This window comes from Sorex fumeus, unplaced genomic scaffold (genome assembly GCF_029834395.1).
Source record: "Sorex fumeus unplaced genomic scaffold, SorFum_2.1 ptg000037l, whole genome shotgun sequence".
NCBI classification, from domain to species: Eukaryota; Metazoa; Chordata; class Mammalia; order Eulipotyphla; family Soricidae; genus Sorex; species Sorex fumeus.
In genome coordinates, this window is record NW_026606094.1 from 23,336,519 (window position 1) to 23,359,664 (window position 23,146).

Below are 23,146 nucleotides of genomic sequence, written 5' to 3' on the forward strand. Positions count from 1 at the left end.
GGCAGGCTACCGAATGTAACCTGCCCACATGGCAGAGTCTGGCAAACTCCCTGTGGCGTACCCAATATGCCAAATACCAGTAATAATGATGGGTCTCATTCTCCTAACCCTGAAAGAGCCTTGAATATGGCACTTTTTTAAAAATCTCAGGGCTAGGACAAAGGAGACGTTACTGGTGCCTGCTCGAGGCAATCGACGAACAACAGGATGGTCATGATTGTGGTCGTGATAGTGTTCTTTCCAAACTTATAGTAAAATTACCTATGTAATTACCTATGTGAGCTCCATGAAGGCTCTTGTATTTTTTATAGAATGCTTTGGTGTCAAGAGTAGACACACAAGAAATCAATAAAATTAAAAAACTAAACTTCAAGGAGGGTATTTTTTTTTAACAATTATGACAAACTGGCATATGAAAGTCAATAGCAGGTAAAACTTGGCTGTGCAGAGACTTCACCTATATTAAAATGAAGAGGTAGTCCTGGTCACATGCTTTTGAAAACAGTATCTGTATCAGAGTTGAATTACAGCAAGCCAACATGCTTTCTAGAGTCCATCCCAGTGATCCTGAAGCCTTCTCCAGATTTTGACAAGTCACAAGAAACTTTCACTAGAAGGTTCCACTTCCTGCAAGTGAAAATTACAAAGGACACTCACCCTGGATCCAAGCATTGCTCACAATCATGTTGGTCTCCAGAACCTTAACTTAGTGATTCATTCTCGTCTGCATTTCCCATACTTGAATTATATTTTGTGTAAATTCCACCGCCTCCCCCATTAAATTACATTGAAATTATATGATTTAATAATAGTCTGTGGCTATGTTAGAACCAAAGTGCAGCCATTTTAGTAGATATGAGCCATTTTCTATTCTAATGTAACTGATGGTTGAACTCAGCACGAACTCTAGAATATATCCTGGACAACGAACCCTAGACTATATCCTAGGAATGAACCCTAGACTATACCCTGGGCACAAACCCTAGACTACATCCTGGGGCGCATCCTGGAAAAAGAAACGAAACAGAAGGAGCAAAAAGACTTGGGGTTCTTGCAGGTGGCGTCAGCAAATTAGTGTGCAGGGAAGGAGAGAACCCGGTGGTCAGTCAAGGATATAGTTTGGAGCTACTTAAACTCTTCCCAGTGGTCAGAGGGGATCTCAGTCCTGACTATTTTCACGATCCTGACCATTCTGTGGCCCTGACCAGTCAGTCTGCAATAAAATCTTCAAACTCCTCACAGGTGTCTTGTGTTCAAATGGCAGACCTAACAGCTAAAGATAAAAGTGCAGCTTCCCCTAACAGGTAACAGTGAACATGAGATTTTAACCTCTTCTAATAGCTACTAAAGATGAAAACAAAGGCCTTGAGTTCATGTCTTCAAACTACATAAAGGTAATTGTGTGTTAATTTTCTATTGCTGTGAAACAACATTTAGCAATAGAAAACAGCTCAGAGCAATTACGTCACAATTCTGTGGGTCAGAAGTCCATTTGGATCAGCTGATTCCTCTGCCTCCAGGTTTCACAAGGTCAAAGTCAAAGCTGGGCTAGTCTTTCATCTGGAGGCTTGAGGGCAGCCAGTGCTTTTAAAGTCATTTAGATTGTTTGGAAAAATGAGTTCTGTGAGGCAGTAGGATTCAGATCTTCATTTCTGGGGTCAGCCAGAGTCAACTCTTAGTTCCTTAAGACAACCTGTATTCATTCCCCTTATCTCCTTCTTCTCCGGCCTGCCACTCTTATTTCCCTTCTGCCACATTTGTGGCTGACCTATGAAAGTGCTCAGCATTTAAGAACTATATGATTAGCTCTTTCCAGCCAGCACCTAGTGATAGGCATCTCTTGGGACAACTGGCACAGCACCGCAAAACCTGGGGTAGTGGGAAGCGGATGTGGGCGGGGGGGGGAAGGGGGGCATGAGAAAAAACCCTACCCAAAGACACAAAAGTATGAGCTGAGATGCCCGGCTGCCAATACCAAAATTGGCCAGCACCTAATACACACAGTTCTAGATTGAGGAGGTAATAAGAAATACCGTGCCTTGAATGTGAATGTGGGGGACTTTTCCTGGGCCTCAGAGTGTTGCACTCGCTAAACAAGATCATTGAGGTTGCCTACAATGCTTCCAACAATGAGCGGGACTGCCATCAAAACCATGGTGCAGAACCACATTGTGCTAATTGACAGCACAATTGGCATGAGTTCCACTAACGCTGCCCCATGGTTACAAGAAAGGAGCCATATTCACTCCTAAAGAGGAATTTATTTATTTATTTATTTATTTATTTATTTATGCTTCTTGGGTCACACACAGCGATGCTTCTGACTTTGCACTCAGGAATCACTCCTCGCAGTGCTCAGGGACCACACGGGATGCCAGGGACCAAACCTGGGTCAGCCGCTGCAAGGCAAACGCCTTACCCACTGTACTGTCACTCTGGCCCTGAAGAAGAGATTTTAAACAGAAAGCAATCAAAGAAAATTCAAAAGAAATACAAGAAAAGGAAAAAGAATGCCAAAATCAGCAGTCTTCTAGAGGAGCAATTCCAGCAGGGCACGTTTCTTGCACGCATTGCTTCAAGACCAGGCCAATGTGGCTGGGCAGATGGTTATGTACCAGAGGGCAAGGTGCTGGACTCTATCTGAGAAAAGTCAGGCCCCAAAATGCAAATAAATCCTCCTCTGCTCGTGTATTAATTTATTCTATGAAAACAAACAACCAAACCAAACCCACCATGAGATTAGTCTGAGCCCAGCTAGATAATTATCAATAATTTTTCTGTAACCTGAAATTCTGTATTTGAAAAATCTCTTTCTCATGAAACAAGTCCCAGATATTAGGACAAGAAAAGTTTTTAGTGAACCATTTTCTGTCCTTCACAGCAAATTCTTCTAGGATTATTTCCTGGCATATCTATCTCGACACTACTTCCACTACCCAGCCGTCGCCACACTCCAGGACGCTTTCTGGACCCGCGCGGCAGCTTGCAGCCACGCGACACATCATAAGACACTAAATACCCATCTTCTGGAATTGTCGTACCATATTTGATAGGGTTCAAATATGGTAACACCTACAAGGGTGATTAGAGGCCACCCCAAAAGCCTCTATACCTCTCGGAAAGACTGGCAAGCTACCGAGAGTATTCCGCCTGCACGGAAGAGCCTGGCAAGCTATCCGCTGTGTATTCGATATGCCAAAACCAGTAACTACAACTGGTCTCATTCACCTGACCCTGAAGGCTTCACCGACATGGCAGCACTGAGAAGGATGAGAAAGGAGAGGCCGACAAAATCTCAAGGCCGACCTAGGCTGCCACAACGAAGGAAGACAAAAATGATCGTCTGTACTTTCAATGCACGTACGCTAGCATCAGATGCATCCATCGAGGACCTGATGGTACAAGCGCGAATGATCAAGTACGACATCATTGGTCTGACCGAGACAAGAAGGCACGAATCTCACCATGCTGTTTTCGACACCGGAGAAGAATTGATCCTCGGAACATGCGATAAAAGAGGTGTTGGAGGCGTCGGTGTCCTTGTCAACACAAACTTGGCCAAGAGCATTGATTCATTCGAATGCCTAACAACCCGAATCGGACGTTTACATTTGAATAGATGTGGCTCACTGCCTGCAGTTTCTATCTTCGTTGTCTACGCACCAACATCTCATTATGATGAAAGAGAAATCGAGAAGTTCTACATGGAGCTAGAGAAGTTCTATAAAGAAGACCACACCTTCTACAAGATCATTGTGGGTGATTTTAATGCCAAGATAGGACCGAGAAGATCAGCTGAAGAACTTCACATCGGGACCCATGGCCTAGAATGGAACGAACAGGGTGAGAGACTGTCTGAGTTCATCATGTCGACCAAGACCATTCATGGTAACTCACAGTTCCAGAAGGCAGAATCTAAACGATGGACATGGGAGTCTCCCGGTGGACGATTCCACAACGAAATAGACCACATCATATTCAATCGACGGTTTTGCCTGACTGATGTCGCTGTTGTCCCAAAATTTCGAACGGGATCGGACCACCGTCTCCTTTGTGCAAAATTCTACTTCACAGAGCGGGGAGAAAGGGCTGCAAAGTTCAAAAAGAGAACTCCCAGGATGACCACCAACTGGGAACTCTTTGGTACTATTGCGGCAACATGGGAAGATGCCATTGTTGACAACATTGACGAGGAATACGATCGACTGGTTCAGCACCTCCATGAATGTGCGAGGAACGCCAAGAGAGAGATAGCCACAAAAAGTCGCCTATCTTCGAAAACTCTTGAGCTAATTCGCCAGCGTGGTTTGGCGCATGCCTCAGGCAACCGCAAGCTAACGTCCGAGCTTGCAAAGCAGTGCAGAGATGCGATCAAGGAAGACCTCAAAGAGAGAAGAGCAGAAGTACTGATAGATGCGGCAGAAGCCGGGAAAAGTATTCGTAACGCCCGCCTGTCCTTCGCCAACTATAAGACCAAGATGACTGCCCTCCGACGTCCTGATGGATCCATCACATCCTCCAGAACGGCAATGGAGAAGATTATCCATGACTTCTACTCAAATCTCTTCGATAGCCATGTCCACTTGCCGACATACCAAATTCCACAGGATGGGTATGTCGTTCCTAACATTCTCCCTTCCGAAATCCGACACGCCATTTCGTTGGTAAAGAAGCAAACAGCACCCGGCCCAGACAAGGTCAGACCTGAACACCTGAAGAACCTGCCGTCAGTACTCATCAATACACTGGCTCGGCTCTTCACTCGCTACCTGTCTGAATGCAAGGTTCCGTCCCAATGGAAAACCAGCAGGACCGTACTACTGTTCAAGAAGGGAGACATCCATGACATTGGCAACTATCGCCCGATCTGCCTATTGTCTGTCATCTACAAGCTGTTCACTCGAGTCATCCTGAATAGGATTGGCAGAACACTAGATGAAGGACAACCATGCGAGCAAGCAGGGTTCCGCAAAGGATTCAGCACCATCGACCATATCCACACGGTAACCAAGCTCATTGAGGTTTCTCGGGAGTTCAAGATGCCGCTCTGCTTAACGTTCATTGATTTAAAGAAGGCCTTTGATTCTGTTGAGACGGAAGCGGTCATTGAAGCCCTAGCCAATCAGGGCATTCAAGTCCAATACATCAGGATCCTCCGTGAGCTGTATTGCGGATTCACTACCAGGATCTCACCATTCTACAAAGAAGTGATCGTTGATGTCAAGAGAGGGGTGCGGCAGGGTGATACCATTTCACCGAAACTCTTCAGTGCCACCCTCGAGAACATCATGCGACGACTGGAATGGGAAGGAATGGGAGTGAAGATAGATGGTCGGCAACTACACCACCTCCGCTTTGCTGATGACATTGTTTTAATAACACCAAACATCAGCCAAGCGGCACAAATGCTGGCCGACTTTGACCGTGAGTGTGGAAAGGTAGGACTACAGCTGAATCTTACGAAGACAATGTTTATGAGAAACAGCCTTGTTCCTGACGCCCCATTCGCTCTCAATGGAACGACCATCTCCGAATGCAACAGCTATGTGTACCTAGGTCGAGAGGTCAACATGACAAATGACCTGGCACCCGAGCTGCGCAGGAGGAAGAGAGCGGCTTGGAACGCCTTCAAGAACGTCGAAGAAATAGCTAAGAGGACGAAGAACCTCCGGCTCCGGGCACATCTCTTTGATTCCACTGTTCTTCCTGCATTAACATATGCCTCAGAGACCTGGGCCCTACGCAAACAAGATGAGAACGTCATTCAGGTCTCCCAAAGAAGAATAGAAAGAGCTATGCTTGGAATAACACGTTTCACTCAAATGAGAGAACGAATCCAGAGTTCTGACATCCGTCGACGATCAAGGATCAGGGACGCTGTCTCATATGCCAAGGTGTCGAAAATCAGATGGGCTGGTCACGTAATGAGATTTAAAGACGACCGTTGGACTAGAGCTGTTACTGATTGGATTCCACGGGATGTCAAGAGACTGCGTGGCCGCCCACCTACCAGATGGTCAGACTTCTTTGTCAAGATCATGAACGATCGGTTTGAGGCCCTCCATGTTCCCGGAGCGAAGAGATGCCATTGGGCTACACTAGCACGCGACAGGGACAAATGGAGACGTTACTGGCGCCCGCTCGACCAAATCGACGACTAACGGGAAGTTAAGTGATTAAGTGATCTATCACGCAGGTGATCACCTTTTGGCAATATGACATTTACTTTGGCTATGGCATTAACTTTTGTTTGATTAATCAAGGTCTTTGAAGAAGAATGGTAAAGTTGAGTTAATACAAGACAGGTTCATCATTTAGATAAAATGAGGGACCAGAGAAGGTGTTTGCTTTCCATGTGGCTGACCAGGGTTCGATTGCCAGCACTGCTTATGGTTTTCCCAACAGTGTCAGAAATGACCCCTGGGGACAGAGCAGGAAGTAAGTTCCTGAGCATTGTCAGATGTGTCCCCCAAGCCCGCCCCCACACACACATACACATAAAAAAGGAAAAGGAATAAAACAGTTCATTGTTAAAACATGAATGTAGGGACCAGAGCAGGTAGGGCATTTGCCTTGCACGTGGTCAAGCCAGGTTCAATCCTCGGCATCCCAAATGGTCCCTCAAGCACCGCCAGGCGTGCACAGTGCAGAGCCAAGAGCCTGGACATCGCCGGGTGTGACCCAAAAAAAAAAATAAATAAAACATGAATGGAAAAACAATAAAAAGAAACTACAGAAGCTACGTGGATGTCTAGCAGCAGAATATAAGGCTAGACAATTTACTGTATTATGTCAAATATGATATTTTCCTGAAGACTATGAAATATTTCCTGAAGTTTATTATATGTTACTAGTCTGTTACAAAAATACAAGATTAGAAATGAGGAGCTCCAAGGGCTGGAGCACATGGCAGGTATGTACAAGGCCCCAAGTTTGATCCCTGGAGCTGTGTGACTTGAGCACCATCAGGTTAGCCCAGGTGTTCTCAGCACAAGTGGGGAGGTGAAAAAAGTAAGGAAAAACACAAAATTATCTTATCTTACACACTACATTAACTTTGTTCGGAAACAACTGAAATTCTTTTTTTCCACAAAAATTTTCTAACATCAGAAGGCTCAAAAATGGATTTATATTCTTATCTTTAGTTTAGCGAAGTAGAAAAAACAGTTCAGTACAGAAATTTAAGGAGTTTACTATTTGCTGATCATTTTGCAAGAGTCAGAAGATACCAATGTAGTTCTGTTATACCTGCTGCCTTTTGGAAACTCACAGGTATATAAACAAGCAACACTGCTGTACTGCCAGCACTTTAGGAGAAGCAAACACAAATTTCAGTAAATGTTTTTGTGTGTGTGGAGCAAACAGAACATTAGCTTTTTCTCAGGGTCCATTATTTAATTTTTATAGTTTAGGATCCTTTTTCTTTTTTTTTTTTTAGAAGCCAATTTATTTTATTTATTTTTTCTTTTTTGGGTCACACTCAGCAATGCTCAGGGGTTACTCCTGGCTTTGCACTCAGGAATTATTCCTGGCGGTGCTTGGGGGACCATATGGGATGCCCGGGATTGAACCCCGGTCGGCCGCATGCAAGGCCGCAAGCAACCCTACCCGCTGTGCTATCGCTCCGCCCAGGATTCTTTTTCTTAAACAGAAAATTTCTGGGGCATAGTTTGAGGCAATCCAATATAGTATGCAGTTAGAAAAAAAAAACAATCAAAAAACAGAATAATTTGCTCTATGAAATATTCAAATATAACACTTTAAAATTTTTCTTTTAGAGACCTTTTACAGAAGTTGTATGTTCACAGCAAATCTGAGAGGACACAGAGTATCCTCATTTACCATCCTCTGATGCACACATAGCCCCCCAACCATCTACCACCCCCAGCAGAGCAGTACATTATTTCAGTCAATGAACTTACATCTCCACATCGTTATCACCCAAAGTTCCTCCTTTTTGTTTGTTTGTTTGTTTTGTTTTGGAGGACTACATCTGGTGATACTCAGGGAGTTCTTCTGGCAGGGCTCCAGGGACCAGATGGGATGCCTGGGGAAAGAATCTGTATCAACCTCATGTAAGGCAAGTGCCCTACCCCCTATACTGTCAATCTGCCCCCTCAGAATCCATCCTTTACCTTACGTTTCACTTTTGGAGCTGAGCATTCTATAGGTCTAATAAATGAATAATAACATACATTCATCAGAAGGAGGAGATGCATGAGAGAGCCCGGCGGCTAGCCACTGGGGGCCAGGGGTGAAGATGGAGAACCCCACACTGGCTGGAGTGACAGCACAGCAGGTAGGGAGTTTGCCTTGCATGAGCCTGACCTGGGTTCGATTCCTCCATTCCTCTCGGAGAGCCCGGCAAGCTACCAGAGTATCCCGCCTGCACAGCAGAGCCTGGCAAGCTCCCGGTGGCGTATTCGATATGCCAAAAACAATAACAAGTTTCACAATGGAGACGTTTATGGTGCCCGCTCGAGCAAATCAATGAACAACAATAGGAGGACAGTGCTACAGTTCATCAGAGTAGTATATATAGTAGTTCACTGCCTTAAAAGTCCTTTGGCCTTATCTACTCATCTCTCCCAATCCAACCTTTGGTCACCACTGAATTTTTATTGTTTTCTTAGAATTGTCCTTCTAGAACACAAAATAATTGTAATCAAACCACATGTATCCTTTTTGTGTTGGTTTCTTTGACTTAGTAATGTGCATTGTAAGTTCCCCTTTTCATAGATTTATAATAATTTATACAATCGATGAATAACAGGATGATTGTGATTGTGATAACTTTTTATGATTTTTCATGGTATCACAACTCATTACTCTTTTGTGCTAAATATTAGCCCATTGTATGTATCATGGATGTCTTACTTTTTCATCTGTTGAAGGCTACTTGGTTGCATTCAAATTTTTGCTACCATGACTAAAGCTGCCATGAACACTTGTGTTCAGGTTTTTGTGTTTACATGTATTTTCAGTTCCTTTGGGTAACTACACAAAATATGATAACTGCATTATATGGTAAGAAAATTTTATATCTGTTGTCATTACCAGTTTTAAAGATGAAAAGTAGGGTTTTATGTTTTGTTTTTTGGGGGGTTTTTCTGGTGGGGAGACACACCTGGCAGTGTTCAAGGCTTATTCCTAAATCTGAGCTAAGGGATTACTACTTGCTTTGCTCTGCTAACCATATGGAAAGCTGGGAATCAAACCTAAGGATTGAACCCAGGGAGGCAACAAGCAGAGCAAGCACCCTACCTGCTGTATTAAGGCTCCAAATCCTTGAAGGACAAATCTTTAAGAGGATTCACCAAAGGGAGATACAAAGTGCAGAATGAAGTCTTCAGATATTTGGGGAAACAGTAGGTATAGCTGGAGGGTAGAGTAAGGTGAAATTAAGGCAGCAAAGTTAGCAGCGTCAGAGCCTATTGTACTGGGTGCATTATTCTCTGGAAATGAAGTACCCATCCCCCTCTCCTCCCCACCCCACCCCCCAAAAAAAAGATTTAGAAAAAACACGTGAGTGAACTTTCACTTTAAAAGAACTTGCTTTGGCTGGGTGTAAGAGAATGACTCTGGGCCAAGGGTCAGTCACTTGCTAGAAAACTAGTTCAGATCAGATTAAGTTGTGAAAATAAAAGTCTATCAAGGGCAGTGGGAATGACAACACACAACAGAGGCAAGATTTGAAGATTTTCAGTAAAAATCTTCAGACATCCTGACTGATTAAAGGTATCAGGGATGGCCGTGGGGGGAAGGGCAGGGCAGCAAACAGGAGGCCTTGATATGGGAAGAAATCTAGATACTTGATATCGGGAATCAAGGAAAAGAAGGGCAGAGTGGATGCTAACAAAAACTTTCTCTTTAATCAAACTTAAATTAGGCCTCTCTGGTTCCTTCTCCATCTAGGTTATATGGGCAGGTTTCAGCAAGAGTTACGCTGATTTAGTTAAGAGAGAATCTCCCGTCATGATATCTGATTAGCTTGGTCTTCAGTAAGCATTGGCAAGAATCTCCCCTACCATTTACACCCCCTCTTAGTAATTTTCCATTCACTGACCCTCTTGGTTGTCTCCGTCATATTGACCATCTTGGCTGTCTCTGTCATATTCAAGTTACCGAATCCAAAGTCAGAGTGTTTGAGAAAAGGCTAGTACTTAAGATAAAAGAATCACTTCAAGAAAAACAGGTTCTTGGGGCCCAGAGCCATGGTACAGCAGCACTGCCAGGAATAATTCCTGAGTGCAGAACCAGGAGTAACCTCTAAGCAATGCCGGATATGGCCCAAACACAAAAACAAACAAACAAAAAAGAAAGACAGGTTTTTTTCAGGAGTTTGCAACCTGAGATCATGGACTCATCCCCACAAATCTCTTTCTGGGGCTTGGGGGTCAAAAAGGACGGGTGGGAGATAGTAGGCAAAGCAGAAAAGGACGGGTGGGAGATAGTAGGCAAAGCAGAAAAGGTCAGTAAACATTGGGAGAAGAGCATTCAGTCATGCAGCGCTCTGCTGACATCAGTGAACTGAATCAGACACTCCAATCTGTACATTGTGAGACTCAGGATAGCAGCACTGGCAAGCCCAGCCTTCTATCAGTACATTATCACAGTTGAGACATGTTTTCTCTGTTCTTTTTCGTTATGATTGGCTTTTAGTTCAACCCTAAACATGGATTATAGAGTTTTTTTGTTTGTTTTGGGGGCCACACCTGGCAGTACTCAAGGATTACTCCTGGTTTCTGCACTCAGGAATCATTCCTGGCAGTGCTTGGGGGACTATATGGGATGCCAGGGATCCAACCTGGGTCTACCCACTGTACTGTATCTCTCTGGCCCCTAAAAAGCATTTCTTTTTGTGTGTGTATGTGCTTTTTGAGTCACACCCAGCGATGCACAGGGGTTACTTCTGGCTCATGCACTCAGGAATTACTCCGGGCAATGCTCAGAGGACCATATGGGATGCTGGGAATCGAACCCGGGTCGGCACGTACAAGGCAAACGCCCTACCAGCTGTGCTATCGCTCCAACCCCCAAAAGAGCATTTTTAAACATTTGGTGGAAGCAGAAATATGGGTGAGGAAAGACCTAAAAATCTCAGTAGGGAACAGGATGAAGTACAAACTGGCTTATTCACAACTGAGTTCAACCTCTCTGTTTTATTGCAGTTTGGCATCAAAGGCAGAAAATTCAGACTCAAGTCTTATTATTTTTACATATGTAAGGATAGCAACAGTGGGTAGGGCGTTTGCCTTGCACGTGGCCGAACCAGGCGATCTGGGTTCGATTCCTCTGCCCCTCTTGGAGAGTCCAGCAAGCTACGGAGAGTATCTTACCCGCACAACAAAGCCTGGCAAGCTCCCCGTGACGTGTTCGATATGCCGAACACAGTAACAAGTCTCACAATGAAGATGGTACTGGGCCCGCTCGAGCAAATCGACGAACGGGAGGACAGTGGCAGTGACAGTGATGTAAGGTAATGTTTTCTGGGCTGGAGAGATAATACAGTAGGTAGGGTGCTTGCCTTGCATATGGCCCACCAGGATTTAATTCTGGCACCTCATATGAACCCCTGAGCATTTCCAGGAGTGATCCTTGAGCACAGAGGCAGTAGACGTAAGCCCTGGGCACAGCCAGGTGTGCCCCATTCCCCAATGTTTTCTTTAACTGTGGGACGTTCTTGAGATCTCTCAAAAACTGAAGTTACTTGCATACTCTTCTCAAGTTTGCTTTATGGATGTCTTTTAGCTATCCTATAGTAAAATGTGTCTGCTTTTCATAGCTTTACTAAGTTTACTGGATTATGGTGCACACAATCTAGTCATTTGAAACTGTTGAGCTTAATAAACTGACTTATTCATTAAATTACAAATGCACAATTTTTTTAAATCGAAAATATCAGTTTAACACCTACTATGTCTTGTAGCTCATACAATTCTTTCAAAGGCTTTATGGTGATCTTTTATTGTTTGTTTTTGGGTCACACCCGGTGATGCACAGGGGTTACTCCTGGCTTTGCACTCAGGAATTACTCCTGGCAGTGCTCGGATGCTGGGAATCGAACCCGGGTCGGCCGTGTGCAAGGCAAACGCCCTACCCGCTGTACTATCACTCCAGCCCCTTTATGTGATCTAAGGCAAAAGCATTTCTCATGAGAGAATATGTCAGAGGGAACTGAGTCAGTCCTAAAATGACACCCCTCTCTACAGTACATTGAAAAGATCACTAACTTCCACTTAATCCCAAGGTGAATTCAAGAGCGACAGGAATTTACAAGGTACAGGGAAAGGAAAAGGGTTGGTTGTACTCGAATAAAACATTTTAATTTTTAAACTTTTTTGGTTATTGTTAGTGTTTTGGGCCACACTTGGAGGGGCTCAGGGGACCATATGGGGTATCAGGGATTGATTGGGGTCAGTCTTGTACAAGGTAAGTGATCTGCCCGCTGTACTATCGCTCCGGCCCCTAAACTTTATTTTTTCTTTTAAACAAAGAAAAAATTAGACAAAATTAGACCCCATTCTCAGCTCACTACGTACAGAAAACAGGCTTTGGCGCCTGCAGACTAGCTGTGCATGCAACGACAGACTTTTTTTTTTCCTAAGTATTATGTGACCTTTGTGGGTCGGCAAGTGCTAAATTCCCGGGCTAACATCCAACATGATAATTTATGTGATAGCACCTTCGAGAGTGGTCCGGGTGGTCACGTCCCGGAACGATGACAGCAGCATCAGCCGACACGACCCGCGCCTCCCACCACGTTCAGGGGCAGCCAGGAACGCAGGCCCCAGCTTCGCAGACTGGCGAGGGAGCTGACCCGATCCTTGCAAGGGGACGCGCGCCTAGGAATTTAGCTCAGCTGACAGGGCACAGAGGCCAGCAAAAAAAAAAAAAAAAAACCACCCAAAGCAAAACACACACTCGGGGGTGGCCACCAAACCACGCCTCTCCGGGCTCCACCCGCGCGTGCACGCACCCACGTCCCCGCCAGCGTTGTCCGGAGTCTTGCTTCTTTGCGCATGTCTCGGGGAGGAGCAGCAGCGGTGATTGACAGGGAGGCGCGGGCCCCAGCTAAGGCCGGGAGTGGCTGGACGCCGGCAAAGTGTGCGTCACTTCCGCCGGGGGCTGGCCCAAGCGGGGGCGGGGGTGGGGGTGGCGGCCCAGCCGCCGCTGATGTTTGTGTGCAGGGAGCGCTGCTCCGGGAAGGCAGGCTGGCCCGGCTAGACGCCCGGGCCGGAACGAAGCTTCGTGCCGCCGCGCCCTGCATTCCCGGTAAGTGGCAGCTGGGAGACAGAGGAGGGAGCACCGGCCTGCGAGGAGGGCAGCCCCGTCGCTCCAGCGTTGGTGGGGCCCTCCGAGTCTTGCCGGGAGGTCTCCTCCGCGAAGGGCACTTGCAGAGGAAAGGTGCGGAGCAGCTCCGGCTTCGACAGGGGGGTCCCTGCAGCGAGACTCCCCCGACCCCACCCCCGCTCCACCCCCGCCAGCCGACCCGATCACGCGTGCGAGAGAGTTGAGGGTCCTTTGGCCGCGCGGCGCCCTTGCAGCCCCGATGCGCAAACTGTTTGGGTCCGGCTGGTCCCGCCTCGCGCTTCCTGTCCCACCCCTTCGACTTGCAACCGAGTTACCCTCGAGGGACCTGGGGCTCCTGCCCGGGTTTTTCTCGGGCGACAAGTTCGCAAGGGAAGGTTCAAGGCGCAGTCCCGTTTCTGCACCGTTCCCGACTGTGATCCCGATTCTCCTGATTGCTATTTTTAAACATTTCTCGGCGATTCCTGTTTAACCCTTCCCCACTTTTCACTCTTGACCGCGGCACTGGGTTAGGCGTCTGCAGGTGAGTGCGCTGGCGAAGGGGAAGGTGTGTTCCTCCGTGAGTTGCCGCGCTTCCACGGGCCTTGTCAAGAAGTGCTGTCATTTTGCTGGAAGGAAACTGGTGTCTCTGTGCCGCTTGGGTGACAACCCTAAAGGAAAGCGGTGGCTTCGAGGAAAAACTGGGGAGGGATGCATCTTAAAGGGATTATCAGATGCAATTGTTATTACTTCCCGTAAATGGTTACGTACTGGCTCTGCAGTTTTGATTGCTGATGACACTTTTTCAGTGTATTGAGAAACTGTTGAAAACTGAAATAAGAGGAATGTTTAAAGCCTCGAATTTTTTAAAAAAATGTTTTTAAGCTACGAGTTTACGCTTCCCCTGAGGCAGTTTCAAATTTCTTGTAATTATTTTGTTAATTGCTTCTGCAAGTTATGCTTTCAGTGTAAGAACTTGTTCTAAGTAATTTTCATTAATTCAGTTCTTAATGTTTAACTTGTTTTTGCTATATTTGAGGCAAATTAAAATTTTGAATGGAATATTTTTTTATTGAGTGATATGAATGAAATTATGGGTTTTACCAGGTTAGATAGTCATTTGCTTCACATACAAAGTTGATAAAAGGACAGCTATTACTTTGAGTTGTTTCTTTCCCTCTCAGTAATAACAATAATTATGGTAGAGTATATATTGTTTAAATTTTTTTTTTTTTGAAGCTGACCCTTGTCAAAATGTCAGAGTTAGATCTCTTAGCTCTAGACATCTTCCAGTTCTATTATGTCTTGGTTCTAAAATTCCTCTTTCCCATGTCTTAATGTTTTACTTTGTTCATTGCCCCTTAGTTTTCAGAACTTGGGCTTCCATTGTCCTGATTGTTTCAGGGTGTCTTTTCACTGATGCCTTTTATTTTTGAAAGATGTCCTCTTACTTACTGTGGATGACACTGGGCTCCATGGTTATTCTCTTAAAACCGGAGTTTTGGAGTTGGGAGCTATAGTACAGGTAGTCAGGCAATTGCTTTATTTAGGCTGGGCAGGTTCACTATCAGGCACACCATTTGGTCCCCTGATCTCCACACACCAGGAGTGATACCTGAATGCAGCGCCAGCAATAAGCCCTGAGCACTAGCTGGTGTAGCGCCCCCCCCCCCCAACAAATCAAAACAAAATTTAAAAGCCAGACTGTTAAGATTTTGATGCACAAGGAATCCTTTTTGTAGGTTCATGAATGTCCTATACTGTTATATAAACTTTAGTTCATATACACAAATAAGAAAAACAAGCATTTGTCAAGAAAGAGGAGCTTTTATCAAATTCTTTGTGTCAGAATAAGAATTATGACTGTAAACTTCGGTAAATCCAATACTATATATCCACTGTGATCTGATAGTCTATTTCCACTTGAATCTCCTACTATTCATTCTGTAAATTCAAGAGGTTACTTTTATGTTAAATTCTCCTATCCCAGTAGTCTTTCATTCACAAATGACATTTTGTTTTACCCAGGTTTCATGAAAATCCCCTAAATTGTCTTGACCTTTACCACTTCTTATCTCACTCTTCCCTTCAGCAAGTTTTGCGTGTTTTTCCATCACTCTTGCAGATGGCCAAGAATGACCCTCTTCACCGTATACTATTAGAGCTGTTTTAACTCAGACACCACAAAATGAAATTTTGTGCTTATATTATTCCACAACATATGCATAACTTCACAAATTCATTCATTATGTCCTTACCTAGCATTTTCCTTATTTCCTCTAGTATACACTCCACCCATTCCCTATTCTAATCACTCTCCCATTTTATTTATTTATTTATTTGTTTGTTTATGGATTGGAGGCCACAACAGGTGGTGCTTAGGGATTACTACTGGCAGGCTCAGGCAGACCATATGGGATTCTGGGGATCAAACCCAGAGTAGCATGCAAGGCAAGGCTATCTGTACTATCTCTTCTTCTCTCCTTTTGCATTTAAAGTTTTCCATGCCCTTCTCTTAGTCCATGGTAACACCTTGTTCTTTACATTTACAAAAAAATGGGTGTGTGTGTGGGGGGGGGGGGGGGTGGAATCCAAACCCAGCAGTGCTCAGGGCTTTCACTGGCTCTGTGCTCAGAAGTCACTCCTGGTAAGCTCAGAATACCATAAATATTACTGGGGACGGGCCCCTTCAAGGCAGGGGCTCTACTCACTTTACTATCACTCCAGCCCCCACTTTACATTCTTACATCTTTTTGTACTTTAATGTTTGTTCCACTTGAGTTTTCTCTAAAAAGTTGTACCTGGGTGTGGAGAGATAGATAGTACAATAGGTAAGACCTTGGATGCTGCCAATCTGGATTTGGTCTCTGATACCTCTCTCATGTAGTCCCCTGAGCACCTCCAGGAATGATCCGTGTGGAAACAAACAAAATATACCTGTATTTGCTATGTTGTGATTTGGAAATATTTTAGTTGAACTTAATTTTGTAGACTCTAATAATGAAATAGTTAATAATTTCTGCTTTATATTTGTAATTTCCGAGAGGTGTGTGAAGGTATCACAAAATTGTCCAGTGTTTTTGAAATTTATTTATTTTTTTGCTTTGGCAATGTACGCTGAATTTGTATGCCAAGTTGAGAGGTGAGTTCATAATGCCCTAAAGGTGGTAATGGGTGTAGCTTGGAAGGTTGAATGGAGGCAATGCAGACCTCTATTGCCGTCTAGGCTAATGTAGTTCTGTCTTCTGCTAGACTCTTCTCTCTGCTTGTCTGTGTCAATTTTCCCATTTCTGCTTCCCTCAGCTGTCTTATTCTTGCCATTCTTGAATAGACAAAGCTCATATTTCCAAACTTTTCTTTTTCTGCTGACCTTTTTTTCCCAGTGTTAGGGATCAAACCCAAGCCCTAACATATACATGACATGTACTCTGTTTATGGCTAGACCAGGAATAATTTCTGAGTGCAGAGCCAGGAGTAACCCCTGAGCATTGCTAGGTGTGACCCCCCCCCCCCCCAAAAAAAAAACCACAAAAGTTTATTTGCTTTCTTCTGGTTAGGTAGGTCTATTCATGTAAGTCCATCATTTCCCCTCATCTCTTTATTTCCACCTGTTCCTTGTCACTGTATCATAGGCGTGGCTAATTACTAGTATGTAGCTGGAGTTTTTGTTTCCAAAAAAACTTTTTTACTCTCTTTTTCTCTTTTTGTGCTTTTTTTCCCCTTCCATTCTTTAGCCTTATTATTTTTTGTTAAACCCTGAACATTTTAAGTGCTTTAAATATTTAATTTTTTTCTAGTTCTAAATTTTGGTTAGACATTTTTCCTTTTGGCTATTTTTATTGGTGTTCTCTTGAGGTAACGGTTAATTTCTTTGCAGTAGGGCATTAGCCATGCTCGCAGCTGGCCTGACAGAACCAGGTTCGATTCCTCCACCCCTCTCAGAGAGCCGGGCAAGCTACCGAGAGTATCATGCCCGCACAGCAAAGCTTGGCAAGATATCAAATACATTTGGTTACATATTCGATATGCCAAACACAGTAACAACAAGTCTCACAAATGGAGATGTTACTGGGCCTGCTCGAGCAAAATCGATGAACAACAGGAGGACAGTGACAGTGACAGTGACAGAATATTCATTAACCTGTAGTGATGATTACTTTGTGTGGGAGCCTCACTTGTCCTGAGCTCTGGATATGTGATCTGGTAGTTTCAGGTGACACTCTGCCAAATTCCAGGGGGCACACCAGCTCGAGTTCCCATTTTCATAGGGTCTCTGTGCTGTCAGGATAACATGACTGCAGGTCAGGACTGTGATTTCTCTGGAAACGTTTCCCAGTATCATTTTTTTAGATCTTTTTATAAAAATTAAAAAAATTTTGACCTTAACTATGCACATGGCTAACTCCTGGCCCTGTGCTCAGGGATCATTTCTGGTGGGAGTCAGGGCACTATGGTAGGTGCGTGCAAGGTAGTGAACCTGGTCCTTGTCTGTGTGGTAGGCCAGGGCAAGCGCCTTATTGGCTATGCAATCTTGGTTTGTCTATGGTGGTTTGTTTTTTGGACCACACCAGCAGTGCTCAGGGCTTACTCCTGCCTCTGCCCTCCGGGACCACTCCTGGCAGGGCCTGGGGGACCATTTGGGGTTACTGGATGGAACCTAAACCTGGTCAGCTCAAGAAAAATGCCCTACCCACTGTTTGGTCGCCTTTGTCCCTTATCTGTTAAGTTCATTAAGATATTTCAAGAGATAGTTTCATGTTTGGGGAATTTAAGTGCTTTTATGTTAGTTCACTTTCTAACCTTGACTGCAAATCCTGAGGACTTGTTGAAAAACTATGAAGAGATAGGTTTGTTTTTCTTTTGTCCCTTCCAAACATTTGGATATTTCAAGTTATTGTGTTTTGGAATGTAAAGTATTTTTGTTTATTTGTTTTTGGGCTGCACTCCATGGTGCTCAGGGTTTACTCCTGGCTCCGTACTCAGTCACTCCTGGCAGGGCTTGGGGATCATACATATGTGGCACAAGGAATTGAATGTGGGTTGACTGTGTGTAAGACGAGTGCCCTACCTCCTATACTGTTGCTATGGCCCCAGAACTTAAATTTTTTATCTTTCCCTCCCTTTATTATTGTGATTTGCTTTGCTCGAGCAGGCCCCAGTAACATCTCCATTGTGAGACTTGTTACTGTGTTTGGCATATTGAATACATCACGGATATCTAGCCAGGTTTTGCCGTGCAGGCGAGATACTCTCAGTAGCTTGCCAGGCTCTCGGGGAGTGGTAGAGGAATCGAACCCAGGTCGGTTGGGTCGGCCACATGCAAGGCAAACACCCTACTGCTGTGCTATCACTCCAGACCGTGATACACTGGGTAAAACACTTGGTCACAATACTTACCCTTGATTGTGGTGTATTATGGAGCCATATGTGGTTGCAGGAGGGAATCACACTCTGAGACAATATGTGGATGCTGGGAACCTAACTGGAGACCTCACACCTGCAGGCTGACCCTCTACCACTGAGCACTATCTCTGGGAAACCCCTAATGAGAATATTTTAAAATGGTATGTGCACATACAGTTTTATAAGTATTTTAATTCAGACTATCATCTTTGAGACAGCCAGAATAGGTTTTTTTTGTTTTAGCCTCTTGTTCTCTTTTGGGTCATACCTGACAGTGCTCAGTGCTTACTACTGGTTCTGCACTCAGGGGTTGCACTTGGTGGGCTTGGCGGACTCTATGGGGTGTGGAGGATCAAACCCAGGTTGATCACTACAAGGCAGTGGCCTTACCTACTGTACTATCTCTCTAGCCCCTTCTTATCTTGGTTTTACATGGCTATCTCTAGAAAAATATCCGCTTTATCTTTGTTGTCTAATCATAGCATCTAGCATCATATCTGGTATAGATGAAATAGATGAAATGCTCTGTAAGTTGATTTCCACAGAATGAAGTATAACTGAGGTCTTCAATGGTCAACAGCCAGTTACATGTGGAGAAAGATTGAAACACACTGCCCAATTAATTGGTTGTAACTGTTAGTCCCTGGACTGGTAAAGGTAAAGGTAAAGGTAAAGGCCCTCCCGTTGATCGTCGATTTGCTCGAGCGGGCCCAGTAACGTCTCCATTGGAGACTTTGTTGTTACTGTGTCTGGCATATCGAATACTCTCGGTAGCTTGCCGGGCTTCGGCAGCACATATACTAAAATTGGAAAGATACAGAGAAGATTAGCATGGCCCTGCGCAAGGTCCATAGATATAAAAATAAAATAGACTAGAATATAAGACCTGATCCTTTTCATCAAAGAACATGAAGGTGTAATGTCACATGAACTAGTCAAGAATTTAATAGTACAAAAAAGGCAAAAAGACATAGTATTTAAATGACATATTGGGTTAAGTGTTGTAGGTGGCTTCCGTAAATTAATTCTTCTGAAACATCCCACTGCTCACTATTTTATTCATTGAGTTTTGTGGTGAAACAGCTGCATTCTTTTCTTTTCTTTTTTAAGTAAAAGCAGATTTTATTTGGAGGTTTTTAGGAAGGGGAAGGAGGGAGAGAAAGTGAGAGTGTAAAATGCTCAAGAGAGAAGATGGGCTTCTGCAAAGGTGGAGAGAGCCCTTACACATACCTCAGCATTAGATGGGGAAGCATGAAAGTACGCATCTCAAGAGGGGAGATGTGGGCAACACATGTTCTTGGGTGACATGTGTGCTCGGCCATGTGGGCACAAGCAGCACATGGGCGTGGGCAGCATATGTTCCCCCCCGCCCCCAAGCTCAGTTAATTCCTTTTAGCTTAAAAGTGAGATCTGTATTTGCAACAGTGGAGAAATACATTAAGCTGTATTTTTGAGATAACTTGCTGAGTTTGCAAATGGGGATATATTTTCTATATCCAGTTTACGCTTACTCACATCCTAATTTTTTTTTTTTTTTTTTTGCCATTTCAGGTAAGACCATGAATTATGGCATTTCTAAGTGAAGCATTCAGGAATGAAGTGAAAGTCATAACCTATAGAAAATAAATGATTTTCAAGTTATGTCTGTTAATTTGACTATAGATATATATATTTACCTCCTTAGTAATGCAAGAAGTCTTTGTGGGAAGCAGAGGAACAAGCAACTGTATTTCTTGTGCTCACCTAAATATTACTGGAGGATAAGCCACATCAGTCTACAGAGAGGTTTTCATACAAGCAGAGTAAGATGTAAATGGACCAAAAGGGAAGCACATCCTTGTAGTAAGCACTGTTACTCTTCAGGCAACCATGCTTTCCATATTGGAATTTTGAAACTTAGTACTTCTGCTCCCAAAGGACTTACAAAAGTGAACATTCGTATGTCCCGTATTAAAAGTACTTTGAACTCTGTTTCAAAGGCTGTTTTTGGCAATGGGAATGAAATGATCTCACGTTTAGCTCAATTTAAGCCAAGATCTGGAATATTAAGAAAAGTATCAGATAGTGGCTGGTTGAAACAGAAAAATGTTGAACGAACCACTGAATCTCTGAATAAGTATAGAGACCAATCCACAGACAAAAGTTCTTTTCCAGAAAAGAGGAGCCCTGTTATTGATAAAGACGAAGATATTGGTAAGCATAGCCTTTTTCATTATACAAATAGTATAACCACAAAATTTGGAGAATCATTTTATTTTTTATCAAATCATATAAATTCATACTTCAAGCGTCAGTGGAAAATGTCTGAAAAGAAGGACAGTAAGCATCCTCTGGACAAATTAGAAATTGAAGATATAAAAGCTGACAAGAAATCTAGTTCTCCAGATGGTAGTATCCTGAGTGATGAGAAGCTGGACTCTGAATCTTTGCACGCCGTGGACAAGCCCGGAAGTGCCAGCAAGGTCCCCGAGGTACCTCCAGTTTCTACCAAACAAAGCATTGCCAACTTCCTTTCTCGTCCCACTGAAGGTGTGCAAGCTTTAGTCGGTGGTTATATTGGTGGACTTGTCCCCAAATTAAAGTCTGACTCAAAGAGTCAGCCAGAGGAACAAGAAGAAAGTGTTAAAGCGGAGCAGGCGGCCAGCAAAGAGAAAAATGCAGAGGAGAAAAAGCGTTTATCTCTTCAACGGGAAAAGGCAAGTTATTTCATGTGATCTTAAGCTTTATTAATTTTTTTGCTTCAAATTAATGTTTCATTTACTTAAATGAGACCTAAGAAACTTATTACTGTTTTTTGGTATTCCTAGAGCAGTTTTGTATTTCAGTCAAAACGTGTATCATGTCTTTCCAGATTATTGCAAGAGTGAGTATTGACAATAGAACCCGGGCGTTGGTTCAGTCATTGAGAAGAACAACTGACCCCAAACTCTGCATTACTAGGGTTGAAGAACTCACCTTTCATCTTCTAGAATTTCCTGAAGGAAAAGGAGTGGCTGTCAAGGTAATTCTAGTTTCTTGAATCTGGTTTTTTTGTCCTGAGATAAAAATGCCAATAAACCTCTCAAAATGTAGAAAGGAGTGATTTTTTATTTATGGTTTTTATTTTTGCTTTGATTTTCCCAGTTGTAATGTATATTTAGTAATTGTTCCATGCAAGGAGATACGGTATGCTAAATGTTCTCTTTTCTGTATTGTAAATCACCCATTAATATAATTAGTAAAACTGATGTATTTTGACATTTAACTATTTCTTGCTTTTTTTTATTTGTTTTTTTGGCCCACATATGGCAATCCTCAGGGCTTACACTAGGCTCTGTGCTTCAGAGATACTTCTGGCAGTGCTTGGGGGACCATATGCAGTGTACCGGGATTGGCTCTGTGTGAGGGAAGCACTTGAGGCCCTGTGCTATCTCTCCGGGCCCTCATTATGCATTTTAGAACAGAAGATAGTTTTCAGTTACATAAAAGCTACCATGTTCTTCTTGAATGAAGCTTAGATGTTCATACTATTTGTTGCTTTTTAATAGTTGCAGTTTTTTTTTGGGGGGGGGGCTGTGTAGGGTGGGGAGTAGTGCACATGTAGCAGCATAGGGTTTACTTCTGGCTCTGATCTCAGGGCTAATCCAGCATGGCTCAGGGGACCATATGGGATGCTGTGGGTGGAACCGGGATTGGATGTGAGCAAGGAAAGCACCTGACCTGCTGGACTATCTCTTCAGACCCAAGGAGTTGCAATTTTTTTTTTTTTTAACTTTTTGGGTCACACCAAGCAATGCACAGGGATTACTCCTGGCTTTGCACTCAGGAATTACTCCTGGTGGTGCTTGGGGACCACATAGTATGCTGGGAATCGAACCCAGGGTCGGTCTCATACGAGACAAACTCCCTACCCCCTGTGCTATCGCTCCTGCCCCGGAGTTGCATTTCTTTTTCTTTTTTTTCTTTTTTTTGGGGGGGGTGTCACACCGGCAGTGCATAGGGGTCACTCCTGGCTCATGCACTCAGGAATTACTCGTGGCGGTGCTTGGGGGACCATATGGGATGCTGGGAATTGAACCCTGGTCGGCCGCGTGCAAGGCAAATGCCCTACCCATTGTGCTCCAGCCCCGAGGGAGTCGCAATTCTTAAGTGAAACAAAACTGATGTTAATTTTTATTTTATGATTTTTTTTTTTTGTATTTGAAAGTAGACAAGTTTGGGGACTGGAGAGATAGCACAGTGGGTAGGGCATTTGCCTTGCAAGCGGCCAACCCGGGTTCGATTTCCAGCATCCCATATGGTCCCCTGAGCACCACCAGGAGTGACTCCTTAGTGCAGAGCCAGGAGTAACCCCTGTGCATCACCAGATGTGACCCAAAAAGCAAGAAAAAAAAACAAAGGAGAAAAATTTTAATGACTTTATTGATTCTTGAGTTAGTGACCATATTACTAAAATATTTAGTTTTTATGCACA

The 23,146-nt window shown here is 43.9% G+C and overlaps 1 protein-coding gene, 1 non-coding gene and 1 pseudogene across 3 annotated transcripts in view; all 3 read left to right on the top strand.

The window, feature by feature from the left end:
* The first annotated feature begins 1,257 nt into the window (after positions 1-1,257).
* Positions 1,258-2,748, top strand: LOC130027655 (40S ribosomal protein S8-like; annotated as a pseudogene).
* Positions 2,749-13,139: 10,391 nt separating this feature from the next.
* PNPLA8 (patatin like phospholipase domain containing 8) overlaps positions 13,140-23,146 on the top strand; it is a 49,021-nt gene continuing 39,014 nt past the window's right edge. The window contains exons 1-3 of one of the 2 annotated variants that reach the window (XM_056118352.1): positions 13,140-13,275; positions 20,378-21,389; positions 21,545-21,694. In XM_056118352.1, coding sequence (XP_055974327.1) covers positions 20,634-21,389; positions 21,545-21,694 — 906 coding nt within the window. In that variant the 5' untranslated portion in view covers positions 13,140-13,275; positions 20,378-20,633. Of the gene's footprint in view, positions 13,276-20,244; positions 21,390-21,544; positions 21,695-23,146 lie in introns of both variants that reach the window. The other variant, XM_056118351.1, reaches the window with a different exon arrangement.
* On the top strand, positions 19,474-19,575 carry LOC130027847 (U6 spliceosomal RNA). Its single transcript, XR_008793072.1, has one exon. It is a non-coding gene; the product is annotated as a U6 spliceosomal RNA (small nuclear RNA).